Here is a 21,460-nt window from a genome sequence, read left to right on the forward strand (position 1 = left end):
CTCCTCTGCAGGCTCCCAGTTCTACCCATCCAGAGCTCTCTCTGACTCTAACCCTTTTCTGGCTTTACATCCCTGCCTCCTTGATTGGTGGCCTCAACAGCAATAATCTCTTGTTTTCTTGGGTTTTTTGTTCTTCTATCTCATTCCTGCTCCTCGCCACCCCTAAGTCTGCACTCTTTTTTTTTTAATTTATTTATTTATTTATTGAATCACTGTGGGAAAGGTTACAAAGTTTTCAGGTTTAGGTCTCAGTCATGCAAATATCAAACACATTTCCCTTTACCAAAACTTATTTTTTACCATGAAGAACCCCAATAAAACCCCACCCCCCACCCCTCCTAGTCCCTGTGGGGCAGATGAATTCTAGTTAACACTCTATCTGCTTTGATTAGATTCATTGTTTCAATAAAAGATTCACCACTATTATTTAGAGTTTACCCCCCCGCCAAATCAGACATGCTGAAAAAGCATTGTGAAGTGATTTGCTTTCTACAGCTGGGTTCAAGAATTAAATGTTGGTTTTGGATTTCTGCTATTTTACTTATTGACCCTGGAAGTATTTCTACTGAAAGATAGTTAAGAAATTGGTTTCTGTGCACTGGAGACGTGGCCGTGCTGGAGAGCCGCTCGTGGGGGGCAACTGGTGGCCTCGGTAGGGCATGAAGGGCGGACCGAAACGCCCCCCTTCCCATGAGGTTTTAGTCGCCCCCACTCCCCCGGCTCATACCTGCTGTCCACAAGGCTCCCATGCGGCCGCCATCTTTCTTTCCAGAGAGGAGAAGGCGACTGGGGCAACACCCTTTCCCCTCTGGAGAGACCTGATGGCCTGGATTAACGCATAGTCCATTCACTTTTCTGCTCCAAGCTGCCGGGTTCTGCATTAAGTTCTTGTGCTTCTGGGGCTGTGGCCGTGCTGGAGAGCCGCTCGTGGGGGGCAACTGGTGACTTCGGTAGGGCGTGAAGGACGGACCGGAACGCCCCCCTTCCCATGAGGTTTTAGTCGCCCCCCACATCCCCGGCTCATACCTGCTGTCCACAAGGCTCCCATGTGGCCGCCATCTTTCTTTCCAGAGGGAGGAGGGTGGAAAGGACCAACACCCTTTCCCCTCCGGGCATAAGTCTGCATTCTTACCCCCAGGTTTTATCAGTCACAAATGGCAGGCCTGCTTACTAAGTGACTAAGAATGAGAGCTCTGACACCTGGCAGGTGTGTTCTGAACCGGCTTTGTTACTCCCTGGTTGATGATCTGACTGTTCTCTAAGTTATCTTCTCTGACAAATGAGATTGAAAATAGCCCCCTTCTCAAGTGTCTATGAGGATTCAAATACCTTCTCAGTGTTAAGCCCTAACTAGGGCCATTACAAAGTACTTGGTAAATATTGGGTGTAGCTGCTAGAGAGAATTCCACATCTGTGCTAATAGACGCTGATAAACCAAGCGATGGTTTATAGGCTGGTTTTGAGCCTCAATTTGTGCAAGGACCATTTGAAGCCCTGTAAATTCTGGTCTTTCTGATACTTCTGACCTCAACCCCGATGACAATCACCACACAACACACACACACTATACTCTCAACGGAACATTCTTAATAACAGACAGTTGGGGATGTGTGTGTGTGTGTGTGTGTGTGTAAGAGAGAGAGAGAGAGAGAGAGAGCGAGAGAGTGAGAGAGAGTGAGAGACAGATAGAGACAGAGAGACGGTCAGAGACAGAGAAAGACAGAGACAGAGAGGGAGAGAGAGAGATAGAGACAGAGCGAGCGAGCCCTGGCTGCAGCTGGCCCTATTCAATCCCTGGCACAATAACACCATGTGCAGCCCTGGACACCCCAAACACTGGGTTGTCCAAGGTGATCCCTAGCACTGCAGGACTCCAGCAGCACCACATACTCAGACCCTTACACTGAACCACCAGATTCTGGCTGGTTGAGAACCTCCTGAAGGGGCCCCTTGGCTTCCTTGGCACTAGTTAGGAGTCCCCATTCCCCAAAAGTCCCAGAGAACTTTGGGATATTTTTTTATTTCTCTACCTCCCAATACCTAAAAACAATTGCCAGCATATAATAGATGCTCAATAAATATTCATTGTATGAATGACTGCACCTAATACTTTGGTGTCATTTTCCCTAAATTCCATAGTCATGGTCACTTTATTTCTGTATTCCTGCAACACTTAATACCTTCTTCAATTATAACATTTATCACATTGTGTTTTAATGGAAAACATTTATAGCTCTTAAATTTAACCAGATGGTAAATTTCAAAATCTCATTTTTATTTATTAGACTTAAATCCTACATTGCACAGATCTGATTGATTTTTCACAGAAATTGTTGTGCTTTGGAAATGTTTTAAATTACTTCCCATCATGTTCTATGTTATTCCTCTAAAATTAAGCCAAAACTCAAATCCAAGAAAAAGCAAATTTTAAAATAAATTCTGGGGGTTGAAATGATAGTACAGTGGTGAGGGTACTAGTCTTTGCATGTGGCTTACCTGGGTTCAATGCCTGGCACCCCATATAATCCACTATCCCTACCCCCCACCTAGAGGAGTGATTCCCAAGTACAGAGCCAGGAGTAAACCTTTTTCTTTTTAAAATTGAACTCACATATTTAACAATAGTTTTACGTACAATACTAAGAGGACTTTTCATATTGTACAGAAAGACTTAAAACATGAACTTTCTATTACTAGTCATACCAGAGAACAGCTAATTCCTAAGTAGATGATTACAATTTGTTTAAAATTTAAAGTCTTAATGACAATAATGAGGGAAAGAGTAAGTTTACTTGACATAACTGAATGAAAAATACTTCTAGAAATAGCAAATGGAATTTAATATGGTCTCATGCATCCTGAGGGCGTTAGTGCCCGATTTGGAGGGCACCATAGCAATTTGGATTCCTATGTCCAGATAATCTCCTATCTGGAACTTCTGTGATTGCAGGGGTCACAGAATCACTGGGCCCTTTCTCCCAGACATGGTACTGCCAATCTCCTTTACTCAAGAGTCAGGTCTTTTTGGGGTTTGTAAAAGTAATTGAAAATTGAAGTGTCTGTCCTACTTTCTAGCTTCTGGGTAAACTTCCCCTACTAAACTAGTCAACTCTTCCAAGGTTGCATCCATCCAGGTGTAGATCTGCACCCCGCTGGGCATGGGAGAACTTGTGGTGGTGAAGACACACAGCAGAAGCCAGCAGGTCTGATCCTGGTTGGTTGCTTCTCCTGTTCCTTTTTAATCTCCTGGGCAATGTGCGACTCCACCGCTATCTTCCTCTTCAGGCTGGGAAGATGCTCGCTTTTGCCAGGAGTAAACCTTGAGCACAGTTTGGGCCAAAAAGCCAAATAGGGGGAAAATGAATTTTACCATTAGGGCCAAGAGACAGCACAGTGACCAGGTAAAGCTTTTGCCTTGCCTTCAATCCTGGGACCTCGCCCCCGCTAGAGTCCCCTGAGCACAAAGCCAGGAGTGATCCCTGACCACCACTGGGTGTGGCCCAAAAGCCAAAACACAAAAATTCCCAACAGAGAGAAATCTTACGTTAAGGGATATTCTGACCTCATAGTACCCTTACAACTTTAAGATAAAAGAGGGTGCAGTCCTGTCTTGTGTACATATCAGCATGGTTATAAATGTGACTGATAAATACTCTTCAGAGATAGTCTCATAAGCTACTCATGGAGGAACACGCCTTGTTAGGTTGGCTTTGAGGAGGACCTTCGTAATATGGGGGAAAATTGTTCATAATTTTTCTAAATAAAATGCTACTACTAAAGCCAACAGACATATACATGTCATCAAAGAAATCTGAAGAATCTAAAGAAATAAGACGTTCTCTGCCTATAAGTTAAAAATGGTAAGCAAGGACCAATTGCAAGTGCATTTATATGTTACAATGTGATATCAAGACTATCACCATTGACCTACTGGCCATGTATTTATTCGCTGCTGTTATTCTGGATATGGAGTGTATTTTAAACCTCTGATAACCTATTCTTTGCCTACTGGAAAATATTCCATGCTGGAAAGATACCATAGACATGTACATGTGAGAAATTACTTGTCCTAAGGTAGCAATGGTGACTGCTAAGTGGAATCTGTATTCAGAGGTGATAACAATCTAAGGACGCCCCCATCTAAGGTGGTGTGACAGCTGTGAATGCCTTTGACAGCAGTGATTATCAGCTTCAGTGAACACATTTTAACCTAGAAAACAGCATTTGTGATGTGTAGGTGCTTCTGGGACAGAATGAAGATTAACATCCATCCCTGGCTAATGATTTCATATCTTCTCTGTTGTTGCATTTAGGGTTTCTCAATTCCAAAGCAATGCAAGACCGCCGTTCAGAGATGAGTCTCGTGAGTTGAAACTAGAGAGAGGCAATGATTTCTGCCAATACCCAATTATCAGCGCAGAGCTTGCTTGGCTCAAGTCTCGGGAGAAATGTCATTGTGCTATAAGCTAGGAACGCTAAAAAATTAAAATCTGGGTTGGTGCCCAGTTCCATCTGCCTTGATTGCACCTGTGTGCTGGGACTGCTGCTGCTTCCCTTTTTTTAGCTTGTTCTCATGACTCTGTCCCCTGGGTCTACTTTAGTAATCCTCCTCTCCAAACAACAAAATATTTTACTTTTCTTTTTCTTTTCTTTTCTTTTTCTTTTTCTTTTTGCTGGGTAGAGATCATGACAGTCAGGGCTCAGAGGGAAAAAAACACTTATTCTGGTGCCTAAGTAGGACTCGTCAATGACCATTTTGCCCCTTCAATATTGATGAATATTGATATAATGCCCTGAATGTGCCCTGTTTTCGCCAATATTGCTGGGAGCTTTGTAGCAGAGACTAACTGATTGTAGTTAGTTGTTGATTGTATATAATGAACCTTGATTTAAAATAAAAAAAACAAGAACCACTTCCAGTCACGCTCTCTAATGACTTCTCCATCCTTTAATACCTTGGTTTGCTCAGAATATACTGGTTTTGCAAAGAATTGTAGTTTTCCTGCTTGTTGAAGATTTTATTTTTCCTTAGGAATCATAAAGCACAGTCTCAAATCTAGTAAGCAATTGTCTGACCTTCTGATTCTGTGACATTTGGCCCTGTTGTCTTCAGTGAAAACTGCCTCTCCCCTGAGCCAGTTTATGCTGCTTCTGATTTTCTCCACTGGGAAAAATCCCTTTTAGTCTTTTCTTTGCAGGATTTTATTTTTTAATCATTCATCTTTTAAGGAGTTTCATGCCAGATATTCTCATTCTCTTATGTGAGGGTAACAACACACAGCGTCAAATATCACTCATGAAATCGTTTATCCCAAAACTTATCTCATAAGTTCAAGAACCCATATATTCTACTCTTTAAAAATATGTATCAACCTTAATGATCAAAGCCCATGATCGCTCATTATTACTATGAGGGTGTTCTATAGGAACTTCTATGTGTCTAGAACACTGTAAAAATCTTTCTTCCAAAAAGAAAACTTAATCTGTTCTTCATAGCTTGATTCATGATACCATTGGCACTTGATCACCTAAGCCATAAACTTGGGATTCATTTGAAAATGTGTCCTTCTTCTTCACTATCCACCCTTAACTCCTGTCAATAATAGTGCCCACGTTTCATGACTTAACAAATATTAACGCCTATACGCTCTGGATACTCAAAGCTATGTTTGCTTCTACAGTTTTAGTGCTAATGAAAACATGAATTAAACTAGGAAATAGAGATGCTATATTGGAAGTTGACATTATATCAACTAATACCACAGAATTAGTTGGTATAATCAAGTGGTATTTAGGAGCCCCTTCCAGCAGTTCTAAACCAACTGAGTTAGTGGAATATGTGGGCCCAAGGATATGGTGCTAGCTGGGCCTTATGGTATGGGGAAATAGCTGGGTCATTCCAATAGTACTTGCTCGAGGGAGGATAGGGCATTAGGGCTATACCCATACACGCTTTGGGGACCATGAACCAGTGTCGGCCCACATGCATGGAAAACAACATAACTCCTGTATTCTCTCCAGTCTCTCTTTTTTCTACTTTCATCTCCTCCTCCCAACACTCAGTTGGAAGAGGTGGACTTTTCCCTCCCTCTTCCTGCCTTTTCTGTACTTTATCTCCTATCATTCTCCTTCCCAGTGGGGAATGTACCCTCCCTTTTCTAGGGCTGACCTAAAGAATGGCTGCCAGGTAACCTGATTTATGGGGCAAGGAATGAAAACACATCTGTTTAATATTTTCAAATTATTACCCCCGCTACCCTTGCATCTCAGAGGGTAATTTTGGGTCTCTGGAGCTCTGTGGGTCCCTTTATAGTTCTGTGGCTCAGGGCAGTCTTCGAGGAAGATTTACAAGGGCTCTGGCTACCTCCTCCACCTGACTTAACTATCTCCCTTCCCTCTGAGCCCATCAACCTCAACCCTTGGCCACAATCCACTCTCCCTGAAAAGCCTACAAAACAGTGGGAGTATTTGCTTCACAAAATTAGTGGGTATAATCAGTGAACTGTGCACTCAAATTCCGACTAATGTACTCTCCATGATAACACCAATTATGTCTAACATATTACTTAAATATGGGATCAAAGAAAAGTAAAGCGGTACTAAATAAGAACCCAAAACAAAAAGGTATGCCCTGGAAGCATTGCCTATTTGATCTGTAGAGGGTGCCTTTCAACTTCAGACAGGACACAAATAAAAGGGAAGTTTTTGTAAAAGGGAACAAATTTAGTAAAGAAGTTGTCTATTGACTGTGGGTCAAATAACAGGAATAGTAAGAGAAAATGTGGATCTTAATAGTGATGACTAGACATTCATTTTCTTTAGCTCATGGGAATCTTACTGTCTATTGCTTGTACTTAGATATATTTATCTGTGCGCCTTAGTCTTAAGTCAGCATCAGATTCTTATTAGATGAGAAAGCAATTGTCATGTAAGCTGAGATATAAATGAAGAAATCAACTTTGCTCTACAAATTTACTGGAGAGAATAAAAGTATTAAAATAAAGCCAAAAAAAGAGTAAAAATGGGGAGAGGAGGCATCTTTTTGTTTTGAGATTAACATTACCATCTGGGTTGTAATTTTCTTATTCTAATTCCAGAAGCTTAATGCCAGAAATAACTTATTACCAGGAATATATGCTGGAGAATTGGCAGGAATGACAGAGTTTTTGGTGGTTTTTAATATCTGTTTTCACAAACTTATAAAGGCTAATAAACTATACGATGATGGGAAGGGCTGAGCCTTACCCTGGTCCTTCTGCTACATTTATTTATGTTGTCTTGCATCTTTTACATCCCAGTGCTCCTTCTCTTCCTGTTCTGTGAAAGGTCAGGGACCGCTTTTGATAAGCAGAGAATCCTTCAAATTCCTTCCTCTCTGGAGGAAAGTATTGGACACAGCTGGGGTCTGTTCAGACTTCATAATTTAATCCATAGACTTCGTGCAGTACCAGCAATTCAAAGCACAGCTCTCTTTCACATGGGCTTGTTGGAAATGTTCATAAAGTACTTGATTTTTACCTTCATGGACTTGATTTATAACATTCATGGACATTACATATTGGTCAATGCTGTCCAGTCACATTGATAAAAGTATATTAAGATTCCAGTTTAAGCTGTGTGACCTTGAGCAAGTTACTTATCTCATTAGTTTTCTCATCTTTAAGACAGGGATAATAATAGCACCTGTCCCTTAGTGTCTATGAACTGTGGAGAAGCTTCAATGCTGAGAGCATCCAAATACTAACTGGGGTATTCACTTGATCGATTCAAATAAAGATAAAATAAGTGACAAAGAGACAAATACCTTCACCAGGAGGCAAAGTAAGAACTTGAACTGGGAGCTGGGGCATGTTTGGAGTAATCATAATGTTGTAAAATGGTGGATTTCTTTTTTAAGAAAGAAAGAAAGAAAGAAAGAAAGAAAGAAAGAAAGAAAGAAAGAAAGAAAAAACCTCTCTTAGGGAATTCCTTTGTGCAGGAAAAAAATCTCTAAATTGATAATCTTTTATCCTCAGAGTATTAAAGTAAAGGTTACATTGATGGAAAGGAAATATAACTTCCTCTCTTCAGGTTTTTCCCTTCTTTGAGGGAGGAGATTGATGCTGTTTGGAGAAAGGATTAACCTCTTAAGTCTGCTGCGGCTTCAGCCGCCAGGCCTTTTTTGCATGTTTTGGACCCCAGCAAACCCGAGCCTCAATGTTCAATGGCCTAAGAACTTGGAATTGAAGGCGTTGAAGGGTCTCCCCCACCCCTAAGCCGGGAACCTTTCTTTTGTGCCCAGCTGCAGTTGCAGCTCGGGTCGGCAAAGGAAATGGTTCGAGGAGGAGCCGGTTTCAGCCCCGGCCAGTGGGCCAGGGGGGCTGGAGGGCGGCCGGGGGTGGGGGTGGGGGGGCGGGGGTTCCTACGCCAGATGTAGGAGGCCTGCCGGGTGCCTGGCCGCCGGGCTGGGTCTGGCCGCCGCCGCGCGGCCCCGAGCGCAGGGAGGCGAGGTGATGAGTTAGCGCGTTGCCGTGGCGACGGGCCGGGCCACGTGACGCGGGCGGGGGCCGGCGCTCTGACGTCAGCGGCGGGAGGGCGGGGCGGGCGCGGGGCTGGGCGCCGGGAGCGGGCGGGCGAGCGAGCGGGCGGCCGGCACAGTGTGCGCGCCGAGCGGGCGAGCGGGAACGGCAGCCGCAGCCACCTTCCTCCCCAGCCAGCCCACCGCGGGGTTTCATCCCTTCCTCGGGAGAGCGCCAAATGCCTGGCCCGACCCAAACCCTGTCCCCAAATGGCGAGAACAACAACGATATCATCCAGGATAACGGGACCATCATTCCTTTCCGGAAGCACACAGTGCGCGGAGAGCGTTCCTACAGGTAATGGGGCTGGCACCGGGAGCGGCCGGCGGGGAGCACGGGGGCGCGCGGAAATCCGGCCCCTTATATAATGGAGCAGCCCTTGGCCCCCGACCGGGCTGCAGACGGGCGTTGAGGGAGGCGGTCGCGGTCCTGCGCGCTCGGTTTCCGTGTGTCATGTTGGCTTTGCACGGAGGGAGGCTTCAATTCAGGATTGCAGATGAAAAGCGTTTTCGTGAATAGGTTTGCTGCCTGCAAGGGGTCTCCCTCCATCGCTTTCCTTCCACATTGATAGAAATGCATGCAATTTTTTTTTTCGCCCTCTCTCCCCAGGGAGACAGACAGGCCATTGCACTTCCTTTCCTCTCTTCCCTTTTCGATTTTTAAAGGAACCTTTAGGTCGCCGTGCCTATAGGCAGAGAACAGGAGGATGGCGAGAAAAATGTTTGCTCCTGCCCTGGCGTGTGTGTGTGTGTGTGTGTGCGTGTACGTGTGCAGGGAAGATGGAATCCTCTAGATTAAGCTGCAGTCTGTGATGTTAAACCGCCAGATTGATGGAGCTTTGTAAGAATTCTGCTCCCTGATTGGTGCAAGGATTGACAGCAGAGGTCATGGTGTCAGACATTCACCAAAATTTTCTCCATGGAACCCACGGTTTATTAAAAAGAAACTGGACCGTAATGGAGCTGGAAAAAACCTGGGTGCCTTTATGCATTTTTTTCGGAGTTTATGGCCTCCACATGGGTGGGAGCGCCCGCCCTTCTTATTTACAGTAGGGAGGTAATTCCTGGTATTTTGCAGAGGTTTGATTTGAGGATGGGACTGATCTTGGTCATTGTATTGTAAGCCTTTGATTAATGAGTTGGCCTGCACGGTTGGCATCATTTTTGCATTAGCATATCTGGCAATATGTTCTAGTAGATAAGCTCATTAAAATTGTTTGAATTGTTTGATAAGGATAACAATGTAATGGAGAATGCAGCTAGAGTCTAATGCAACCCAAGGCCAGACTTGAAGGGAGACTGATAGCTCTGCTCATATTTCCTCTGAAGTTCTTTTGTACCAGGCTAGTTATTTTTAAATGTTACCTTGATAACCACTAACAATGCTTTTGCTTTAAGGCATAACACACATACCTCTACAGCGCATCCTCTCACAGCAACTGGGCAGCAGGAAATAACTTTTTAAATCCCCCATCTAAACATTTAGGTGGTGACACGGATGGATATTCTCTGTGTGTGTAAATTTCGTATAATAGGTCCAAACATGCCCCCACTTCCTTCCTATTTAATCAAAGAAATGCACTGTTTGCCAACTCGAAAAAGAATTGTGCACATATACAAGCAGCCTTGCCCTTTTTAATCTCTGGCAGTTATATAAGTACTTGGAGTTAATTTTGGCCGTGCCAATGAGGTCACCAAAATCTCGGGTCTTTCTTATGGTTCCAAGTAATATGACATCCTTACAAAGTCCAAGTGCTTGGTTTTTTTTTTTTTCACATAAATCCAGATTGGCCCACAGTGTAAAGAGCTCTCCTTTAGTAGATCTTTATGATTGAAAAGTTCCACCTTTGTGAACATTCCAAAGCTTGACATAGACTTGAAAAACCAAAAACCCAAATTGCTTTTGAACCTCACTTTCATAAATCCTACTAATAGACAATAAATGTAGAACCGTCATTTCCTAAGTGTTTTAACAACTGAGTTCAGATTTTACCACGTGGGTCCAAAGAAGTTGCCTCATTGGATTTTATTATTTATATGAAATAACTTGAAATAACAATAGAAAATCACTTGGCAGAAAAGTTAAATGCTTCTTTTTGGTGACGAATTAATGCCTGGAGAATAAAATGTTATTTTGCCTTTTGATCTCCATTTACTTTTTAAAAATTGATCCAGTTGTTATTTCTGATTACTGAGTTATTTCCAACTTGACTTCAGAGTACTTTAAACCAAGAGCAAGTTCTGAAGTTACCATGAACACCACTGCGTTCATATTTTTATGTAGCGGGGTTACTGGGCACTACAATGACCCATGCCTTAGGTAAACCAAGTATGACGTCTTTGAAACTGCATTTGAATTATATAAAGGAGTTAGTTGAAGATATACTCTTACCCCACCTTTTTTTTTAATTGAATCACTCTGAGATATACAGTTACAAAGTTGTTCATGATTGAGTTTCAGTCATACAAGGAGATATACTCTTGTTTTTCTTGTTCCGCTTTTTTCTTTCAAAGTAGATGACCACCGTATTATCCCTCCAGCATCGATTTTGGAAGGGCATAGGTAAGGGGAAAAAATGACATTTCTTTTTTTTGGTTTTCAGACCACACCCTATATATGATGCTAGATTGGGGGAGGGGGCTAGGGGGACCATGTGGTTTCAGGGATTGACTCTGGGGCTCACAAGCTCAAGTTCCATCTTCCTTGCTTATGGCAATTTTTTTTTAAACCTCTGAAGCATTCAGAATGATTTTGGCATTCCTAGACTGAAGTAAGATTGCCAGTTAGTTGCTTAGAAAAATTAGTAAGCTATTTGAGAGCCAGGATTGAGATTTAAGCAAATAAAAGCTTTCTTTTGGCGGTAGATTCAGTATAGCTCTCAGCTGTGAGATGTGCTGGAACCTTCTTAGGGTCCCCTGGGAGACCTGGGACGACAGATAACTTTTCTCCTGATTCCTTTATTGGCTTCTAGATTGGCTTTCACCTTTTCTCTTTGGCTTTATTTTCTGCAGTTATTTCCTGCATATATATGCATTTTGAAAGTACATTCTTGCAAGGTTTTCCATTGCATTCCTACAAGGTTTTTGTGACATTACCAACTAACATTCAAAGCAAGGAATGTCTTGAAAGACTTGTAAGGATGCTGTTGTTAGTAAGTGGCGGACTCTCTTGAGCTTTGGCCCTAGATTACCCCTCACCAGACTGGCAACACAGGTGAGAGGAGAGGGCACAATTAGAGAACAGATCGGCTCTGAGCCCTGGCCCTAGGCAAGCGCTCATTCTTTCCAGCAGGAGATATGATTGTTGTAACGTTTGTACCAGATTATTTAAAAATAGGGTCAAATATGGTTCCTGACCCAGATAGCTTAACCCTGATATCTTTCTGTGTAAACAGAGCCCATTTTCACAGCCTGGACTAGAATGGCTAGTCAATCATTATTGAAACCAGTGTGTCTTGATTAGAAGCGTGCATTTCCTCTTGAAGATTACCGTCCATTAGTAATTTCCATGGGAAAGAGCTGAGCAGAAATGGTTTAGCGAAGCCCGGTGGCTATGTTTCCTCAGCTCTGTGATCGCTTGTTTAGTCCTAGTTCTCTCATTGCCATTATGAACCCTGGAAACCTGTATATCTTTGTATTTTAATAAATTTCATGCATTTTATTAAATAAATATAGTATAGATATAAATATATTTATTAAATATACTTTATGCATATATTTAATAAAATACATAAATCCAGATATTTACAGGTAAATCCTTATCTTTTAAAGCATATTTTTATATGCTTAAAAAATATCACTGTGGTGTGGGCCATCTGAGGTGACGCTGTTGAATTCACAGAGTGAATGAGTTGTGCCTGGCTCTCCCTGGAGAGGCTACTCCCTCTGGCTCGGTTTCACGCAGATGCCGTTAGGAAACGAGATTTATTAACTGGCCCTCTGCCCACCGCATCTTTGTTTGCATACTACAGGCTTTAGCGAATGAATGTATAAATGCAGGAGACTATTTCCACATGAGTGTTTGAACATGCAGCTACAGTAGCATATGTTTCCGAAGACTTGGCCCCAGGAAACGGACTGGAAAGACTAAAACTCCAACGTCAGCCTAAAGCATTGGCTCTCACATCCAGCTTTGCCAGTTTGGAAAAATTGAAAACCAGAAAGAAGTATTGCATGTATGGGTATAAAAGATCATTGTGAACGCATGCTGTCTTTAACGGAAGCTGTTGGAAAGCGGCTCACTTTTACCAGAATGTGGATTTCAGACGCCCCTCCCCAAAACAGCAGCTGTACACCACCCAAGTCTACTGGTTTTCTCTTCTGTCCATCTTACTGTCTCCTAGATTTACTGCTATCAGAATAAGTCTACTGGTGTTCAGAAATAGTAAGATTTGTGCTTTTTTTTTTTTTGTTAGCAAAAGTCCAATGACCACTTGATATTGAAGCGATTTAGTGCCTTTGGAACTTCTTTCCAGGATCCTCTTGTCTCTTGCATCGGGCAGGAGGTTCGTCCTCTGCCAGGCAGTGGTTGTCACTAGTTGTCTCTGTTACAGTGCATTATCTTTTTTTCTTTGCTCTTGGGCCACACCTGGCAGTGCTCAGAGCTTAACTCCTGGCTCTGTGCTCTGGTATCACTCCTGGCAGGCTCAGAGGACCATATCTGGTGCCAGGGATTGAACCCAGGTCGGCTATCTGCAAGGCAAAGTCCCTATCCACCATGATATCTCACTTACCACCTACAAAATCCATTGTTCTGCTGAAATAGACCTCTGAATTTAGGACAAAGATTTTCATATTGCATGTATATATTTCTGTGTTTATAAAGATCTGTCACTGTCCTCTTGTTGTTCATCAATTTGCTTGAGCGGGCCCAGTAACATTATGAGACTTGTTACTGTGTTTGGCATATTGAATATGTCACGGGTAGCTTGCCAGGCTTTGTGGTGTGGGTGAGATACTCTCGGTAGCTTGCCGGGCCCTCCGAGAGGGGCAGAGGAATCTAACTCCAGTCAGCCATGTTGGCTGCCTGCAAGACAAATGCCCTGCTCGCCGTGCTATTGCTCCAGCCCATAAAGATCTGTAAGAAGCTATAATGAATAATTCGTTCCAAGGAGATTTATTGGAAGTAATAGAAATCATCCACTTGATTTGGAGAAGTAATCCAACACGTATTTGAGTCTACTCTGGCCAAGTAGGTGCCCACAGACGTTGAGTCCAACAAATTAGATGTGTAGCAAGTTCATTTTATAGCAGATTTACCTTATTGCGAATATTTGCTTGGTCTTAGAGAAAAAAGAATGGTCTCATTTCCTGAGCTCACAGGAAGTCAAAATAGAAGAAGATACTCTGAGGGCCAGGATACAATCAAAGCAAAAAGGACCCTGGGAGAGACCAAAAATTTTGTGACAAAAGTGTTGGCCTTGGAAAAGGCAGCTCAGATAGAGAAGGGAGGACCAAATAAAGGGTGTTGGGAGGATCCTCCCAGGATGGGAGATGTGTGCTGAGAGTAGACTTTAGACTGAACATGATTGCCACTCAATGCCTCTTTTGCAAACCACAGCACGCAAAAGGAGAGAGAGAACAAAGGGGAATGCCCTGCCACAGAGGCAGGGTGGGATGGGGGAACGGGACATGGGAGGGATACTGGGATCAGTGGTGGTGGAGAATGGGCACTGGTGGAGGGATGGGTATTTGATCATTGTATAACTGAAACCCAAGCACAAAAATTTGTAAATCTACAACTGTACCTCATGGTGTTTCACTAATAAAAATCTAAAAAAAAAGTGTTGGCCTTAAGATCAAGATTTTAGGGCCAGAGAGATAGTAAAATGGGTAAGGCTCTTACCTTGCATGTGGCTGACCTGGGTACCATCCCCATCCACCGGGACTGATCCCTGAGTTCAGAGCCAGGAGTAAGGGGCCAAGGATACGACTCAATGGTAGAGCACTAGACTTTCATGCTCAAGATCTGAATTCAGTTTTTGGCACTTAAAAAAAAGAAAGTAAAGAAAATGAGTCAGGAGTAAACACCACTAGGTTTGCCCTTCCCCTCCCCCCAAAAACCCCAAGGTTTCACCAACTTGAAAGTACATGTTGGACACAGGTGGAAAATAAGATAGGAGCATGGAGAGGCAAGGAAGTTAGTGAGAACCTGAAAAGGAAAGTCTTTGAAAAACTGAAAAACAACGTAACGAAAACAGAAATGCATGCTAGAATAGATCTCTGGAAAAGAAATTGAAAGGAGAGTCTTTTCAATGCCCCATTCTGTAGAGTTCAGGTTTTCAGAGACGCTTTAATACCCCATGAGATAACTTCATAAGAGCATTAGGATGAAGGCAAGGTAGATAGATAGATGTTCCCTGGTACAAGACACCCTTCCTCTGGAAACTGTAATCAGCCCTTCAACTGATTGTAACAGAATTGGCCTATAGGCTGGACAGGGAGCTTGAGTCTGCTCTGAGTCTACAGATGTCCTCTTCGTTGTTAGCAGTTCAACTATTGGGGTGGAGTGGGCTTACGCGATATTCTCGCAGTCTAAAACTCAGAAGCTAGATGCCCAGTACTTGATTGCAGTGAGCTCATGTATTGCCATGATATGTGCAGACATGACTCAAATGAAGCTGCTTTGAACAGCCCATGTGACCCCGTGCTGTAGCTCGAAGGCAGTCAGTCATCTTGGTGACACGCTGGAGGGACTGGGGCTTAGCCCTCCTTGGGCCAATTGGTTTTCCTTTTGCATTTTATCAGTTTCACTTGAAAGGAAAAATGAACCTGTTCCTCACTGGTGACAAGGATCTTTCTGCACAATGAAGTAGGTTAGAATATATTTGTCAGAGTAGTTTTTTTCCTTTCCTGATTCTAGACTATCTCTCAGCTATCATTCTCTATAGTACTAACTTGGATATATCATCACAGCTGGATTCCCAAACACTATTCCAGCAACCATTTTTTCTTGAAATACTTCACACATCTATCCCAGTGGTATCACAGAAACTTTGTTTCTTACCTCCCTTCAAAATTCTGGTCATTTATCTTGAGAGTTTGGGCTCTTGACATTTACATATAAAAAGGTTTTCAAAATGCAAATTTATAGTTCACATAAACAAACTTGAAATTAGACTTTTGCCTTATAACATGAATCAAATGTCTCCTGTGGGCTTTTGTTAAATTCATCGCCAAAGATGTAGTTTATTTTAATGATAATAAATCATTAGTGGGGTCAAGATTAAACAAGACTTTTATAGGCCACCAAGAAATAATTTCTTAGTGGGTTACTAAAAAAAGAAGTGCATTTTCTGTGTCAAATCTCCCCAGGCTAATTTAGGATTTTACTCATTTGAAACAGGACAAACTTTCTGTCTTAAAGCTTTATTTTGTATGCTTTTAAAGGGGGAGAAAGAGTTGATATATATCTAGGATAGACAAGTTAATAGCTGATTTGAGTGATGGTGTGTGCTCTTTATCTGGTAAAATTTATCTGGTAAAGAAATTAAGGCCCAGCCTCAGTCTTCTGTGGGTTTTAGGCTTCTGCTGGTTCAAGCAAGAATCTTATTGGGGTCGTGACTTGAAGTAGAAGAGATTATTAGGGCAAGCGTACATGTTCGAAATTTGTAGCATATATTGGTAGAAGTCTAGAAAACTTGTAATCTTGTGTACAAAATTGGAGCTAAAGTTATGATAACATAAGCCTAAAATGGTAGTGCCTTTTTTATGCACACCTTAGAGTTTTGTGACCGCCTTCTTCCTCCTCCCTGCCCCTCTCCCCCAGAGGTGGTGGTGGTTTTGTTTTGCTCTAAGACATTAATTCTTTGTTCTTTATTTAGTGTCAGCCTACCCTGGCAAAGCCCCAAGTGGTAATTTGTCAGAAATGCCAGAGGCATTGACATCTCAGGAAGACTTTCCTGGTTTTACTTTGCTTGTAAACAGCATTGCCCCTTCATTTAAGAGTCCTCAGGACTCCCTGCAAAAAATTCACCTCTAGTGCTCAGCCAGTCAGAAGTGAAACTACTAAAATGAACCCCTCTTCTAGCCTTCCACCCCACTCGGCTTCCTTTTTGGCGTTTTGACATGCAAAACATATTTTCAGGGCGATCCTACTTTAAAAAAAAAATTCCCTCCCTGGGATTGCACACAATTATTGTTACAGTTTAAGCCCAGATTCCAACATTCTTTTCATCTGTTCTTCCAGCAGACTTACTGTGTTCCTTCTGTATGCCACTCTTGGAAAGTGTCTAGAATGGGAACAGCTAGCTGACAGGCATCTAAGAGAGGAAGGTGCCCTCTTCTGATGCTAATAATTTTGTGATCATGATGCTGATAATTTGAAGATGCATTCATCACTCCTAGAATCTTTAAGAGCTTTCAGAAATGGGGCTTGTATAGAAGTGTGTGTTGAGTACCTGCTTCTCCCACCAGGGCCTTTTATGTAAATTTTAACACAGTGGGTGTTATTAACACAGTTGAGGCATTGCCAGTCTAGAGAGAACTTACAAAAAGGCATTCTCCAATTTTTTATTTTCTCTTTCGATTGCCCAATTTTTTACAGTCTTTGCATTGACCATCACTTGGTTAAAGATGACCCAGTACGCTAATTTTTATGTGAAAAAGCAGGGAAAAGGAGAATAGATAATCCTGTGTACTTGGCACACACGGAGGTAATGATACCCATCTAGAATGACAGGAAATGGATAGCAATGTCACTATGTACCATTTCATGTTTTTAAAGATACCGGAACCATGTAAAAGTATCACCAAACAAAGCAGTGGTGTTCCATTGAACACTTAAATAGCTGGATTTTCTATATAAAATGAGTTTTCCACCTTAATAATAATAAAGTGGAATATAATAATACTAATACTATTACTAATTACTAATACTAATACAACAATAGTAATACTTTATGCTCTAAGTATGTCAGGAAAGCACTCAGAATAGGCACAGATTCATGGATGGCATTAGAGACTTTCCTAACGCCAGTGCTGTCCTTCCATTCAGACAAGCTACCCAGCCACAGCTGAAATGTGCTCCACGCTCACCTGTCCTCCCTCGGCCTCTTACACTGCTCTCCTACGCCCTGCTTTGTTTCATTTTCTCCCGAGTCCATAGCTGCCTGGGCTGTTTTCTTGTGATGTGCCCTGCCTGTTTAGTATGCGCCAGAAATCTTGCACTCCCTGAAAAATAATCCTGAGTGAGGATGCTTCTTAGATATCCTCTTTGCATTTTTTGTTCTCCTTTATTGAGCTCCTGCTGGGTGTAAGACCCTGAGGGGGCCCTCAGACTAGAAGACTGCAGGCTATTGCCCGTTTTCAGCTACTCCGTCTGCAAATCCTTTGACCTCTTCCCAGCTCGTAGCCTAAACCCCCTGGTCTTATGGAAGTTATTGAGCAATATCTGGCTTAAACGTAAGCCCCGCCCCACCAAGAGTGTGACTCTGGCCAGGAAGCCAGCCCTGTGCTCACTATACCAGCCCCTCACCCAGCGGGCTGGGCTGGGCGTCGCCTCGGAGGGAATCCCCATGGATACTGACCAATTAAGAATAAACAAAGGAGCGGAGCGCCTTGAATACATTATTTGAGCGGCGGGGACCTGCTCACGCACGGTCACGCACTGTGAAATAGAAAACTGCTGGGGGTGGGGGGGCGGGCGCACGCAGAAGGTCTGTGCGCAGAGGAGGAAGCGAAGTAGAAGGATGGCACCAGGGGGTGCAGCCCAGCACAGGGGAAGGGCTGCTTGGGGTGGAAGTGGCAGCCCCTGGGGAGAGTTCAGCGCAGGCTGCTCGCCCTCCTCCCTGCTTGCACCCCTTTTTATCTGGGAGCTGATTAAATATATTCCTTACCCACTTGTTCTCCAGGGGCAGAGGAGAAAATGATGAGCTCCACCTAGGTAGGGGGATAAATGAAAGGGAAAGGGGCCTGGGAGTCTCTCCCAAATCCCTTAATGGGACTAGGGATGCGTCATTAGTTGAGAAGCAGGTATGGTGTCCTTTCTCGCCCTAGAATTTCTGGCAGGCAGCTGACGTGGCCTAGAGGCTGGCTTTGAAAGGACGTGTAAGTGGCAACAGGTATAGGTTGTCACTGCAGTTCAGACCGTGGTCTGGGTGGAAGAGATGACCTGTGTCCTCCAGCTCCTCCCTTCCTGCCCAACCTTAATGCCAGTTGGGGTTCTCAAAATGCCCAGATTGCTGCACCAGGAAGCAATGGGGGATAGCTGGTTAGCGTGGACTCTGGGGTGGGGTATTTTCTAGCCTATACATCTCCAGCACTTTCTAGGGAAGGTTTTCTCCTCTAAGCCTCACTAGCTAGCATGAAAATAGCAGTGACAACACCAAGCACAAAGGGTTCTTAAAGGATTCAAATGAGATTCAAACTATAAAGATATACTGAGCAAACACGAGCAAACACGTGGGGGGTGGGGGGAGGAAGTAAGTGCCCTTAAAAAAGTCAGCTAGGGCTCAGGGCGATGACTCAGAGGACTTGAACACTTGTCTGCAGGGGCCCTGGGTGTGATCCCCAATTCCACATGATTCCTTGAGCACCACCAGGTGTGGCCCCAGAACCAAAATATTTCTTTTCAATTAAAAATCAATAATGAAATGTCAGCTAATGTTGTTTCTTGTAGATTCAGCAATCTCTTTCACCCTGTCTTCATACTAGAGACTTTTTTGTCCGCTCTGAATAATGCCTGGCACATAGTAGGTGTTCATTAAAAGTCCAAATTGAATCTTTAAAAAGCAAACAAAAACTTTTAATATTACCCCCTTATCGAAAATTTATTTAGATTTACTTTATTAAAAATTAATCACGTACCATGAGCTGCAGCCATTTAAAGTACCTGATTCAGTAAAGTTGAGCAGTTATATACGCCCTTGAAACCTTCCGTCCTGAAAGATTCCAGTATTCAGTGAAGCTCATTATCTCCCTTTTCCACAGCCCTGGCCACCGCAACTCTGCTTTCTGTCACCATATAGAAGACTGCATTTTCAATATAGGGCTCAAAAGATTGTGCTCTCTAGGTTCTGACTACTTCTCAGCATAAGGATTTAGAGGTTAATGATAGTGGGTCTGTCAGCAGTTCATTACTCTTTCTTGTTGTGTAGTATTCCACTCAGACCTCTCATCCCCTTCATCATTTGATGCACATTGGGTTGTTTCTATGCTTAGAAATTCTGAATAAAACGTCTTCCAGGAGTCATAGAGATAGTACCACAGGTAGGGCATTTGCCATGCATACAGCAACCCAGGCTCGATCCCCAGTACCCCATATGATCCACTGAGCACCACCAGATGTGGCACCCAAACAAACAAAAATTATTATATTATTCACGTGCAGGTCCTGGTAGTAATAGATGTTTTTATTGCTCTGAGGTGAATACCTAGGGTCGTGTGATTGGTGTTTCATTCTCAACACTCAGGATGCTGCAGATGAGTGCGTTAAGTGGTATCACAGAGCAGAAGAGCTCCGAGTATTTCAGATCCTTGTCAGGGCTGCCTCTTTTCCGTCTCTTCAATTCGAGCCATTCTTGTGCATATGTAGAGATTACCTCATGGAGAATTCAGTTTCTGTTTTCCAGTGTTAAATGATGTCAGGGATCTGTGAGCTTTTGGCCACATGTCATCATTTTGAAATTTAAAAATTTTTTAAATTAGTATTCTGTGATTTTGATTTACAATGCTGTTGGTGACGGTTTCTCATGCACACAATTCCAACACCACACACATTACCAGTGTACCCCGTCCGTCTTCCAAGTTCTCCCATGCTGCTGCTATGGCCCTTTGTTGCTACCTTGCTATGTGTCTTTAAGTCCCACCTATGAGAGATCAGCCTGTATCTTGCTTTCTTTCTGACTGCTTCACTCAGCATAAGTGAAATATGTGTTCAAATCTTCTGCCTGTCTTTCAAAAAATAGATAATTTATCTTAACTATTATAAAAGAATTATATAGAACTACTCTGAATATTATAGTCTTAACTGATTTGGGTGGTCCCAAGTGCCCAGGGCCATTCCCAGCAATATTCGTTCTACAATGCTGACAGTTAAGTGCTAGGGGCCCAAGCAGCCCGTGTCCCTCGTGGTCCTGAATGTTAGGAAGGAACAGGGCTGCCCCAGGGCTGCTCAGGGTTCTCCAGGGCCACACCTGCTGATGCTCTGGAGGGTAGGCATCAAACCCCTGTGTATTTCCTTGGCCTGTGAATTCATTTTTTAATGGTTATGAATCTTGTCCTTAACCTCATTATTAACCCATCAAGTAAAAGAATAGGTGCTTCTACCTGATTGCTGTCCACAGCGCCTTCTCTGGAAATTAGGTCCAGCTCTCACTAAGTACTATTAAATGATGCTCTTAAAATAGACTGCAAAAATAGCCATCATTGTTTTTATCTCAGGGGAAACACACACACACACACACACACACACATACACACACACACACACACAATGAAAATCCACTTAAAAAGTTTCAAAAGAAAGAGTTAAATTTAGGAACTAGATCGTCTTTGGCATCTGGATAAATATGAGCTGCTCTTAATTCTGTGGGGAAGAAGCCTATAATTTTGTAGTCTTTGTACTAAGTATCCACTTAACACTCAGTCAAACTTACTATTAAATTTAAGAAGAAAATGTGCGTAGTAATATTTTCTTCCTCAAATGTAGCAAAGAACCATTTTTATGCATGCAAACTTTTGTCCAGGATAATTAAAAACTTCAATACTCTTCCTAATTTTTATGTTCTGAATCCTAAGATCCCTCAACTCTACCTCACTGAGTTTCTGTTCTATCTAATTCGGTCTGGTTTTGTTCATGAACTCTGTGCATCTCTAAATCCCTGAGGAGAAATTTCCTCAAGTAGAATTTAGAAATTGGGAAGTGGAAACCCAGGGAGGTCTTAAGTTTACCTGAAAGTCTCT

General features: G+C 42.8%; 1 protein-coding gene across 2 annotated transcripts in view; it reads left to right on the forward strand.

Annotated features, from left to right (window-relative positions):
* The window catches only part of MAPRE2 (microtubule associated protein RP/EB family member 2), a 140,575-nt gene that overhangs the window by 26,428 nt on the left and 92,687 nt on the right, over positions 1-21,460 (forward strand). The window contains exon 1 of one of the 2 annotated variants that reach the window (XM_056138234.1): positions 8,593-8,855. The exons of the other annotated variant lie outside the window; for it this stretch is intronic. Within the exon in view, the coding sequence (XP_055994209.1) occupies positions 8,737-8,855 (119 nt within the window). The 5' untranslated portion in view covers positions 8,593-8,736. Of the gene's footprint in view, positions 1-8,592; positions 8,856-21,460 lie in introns of those variants that run through there. 2 annotated transcript variants of the gene reach the window in all.

Source organism: Sorex fumeus, unplaced genomic scaffold (assembly GCF_029834395.1).
Source record: "Sorex fumeus unplaced genomic scaffold, SorFum_2.1 ptg000128l, whole genome shotgun sequence".
Taxonomy (NCBI): Eukaryota; Metazoa; Chordata; class Mammalia; order Eulipotyphla; family Soricidae; genus Sorex; species Sorex fumeus.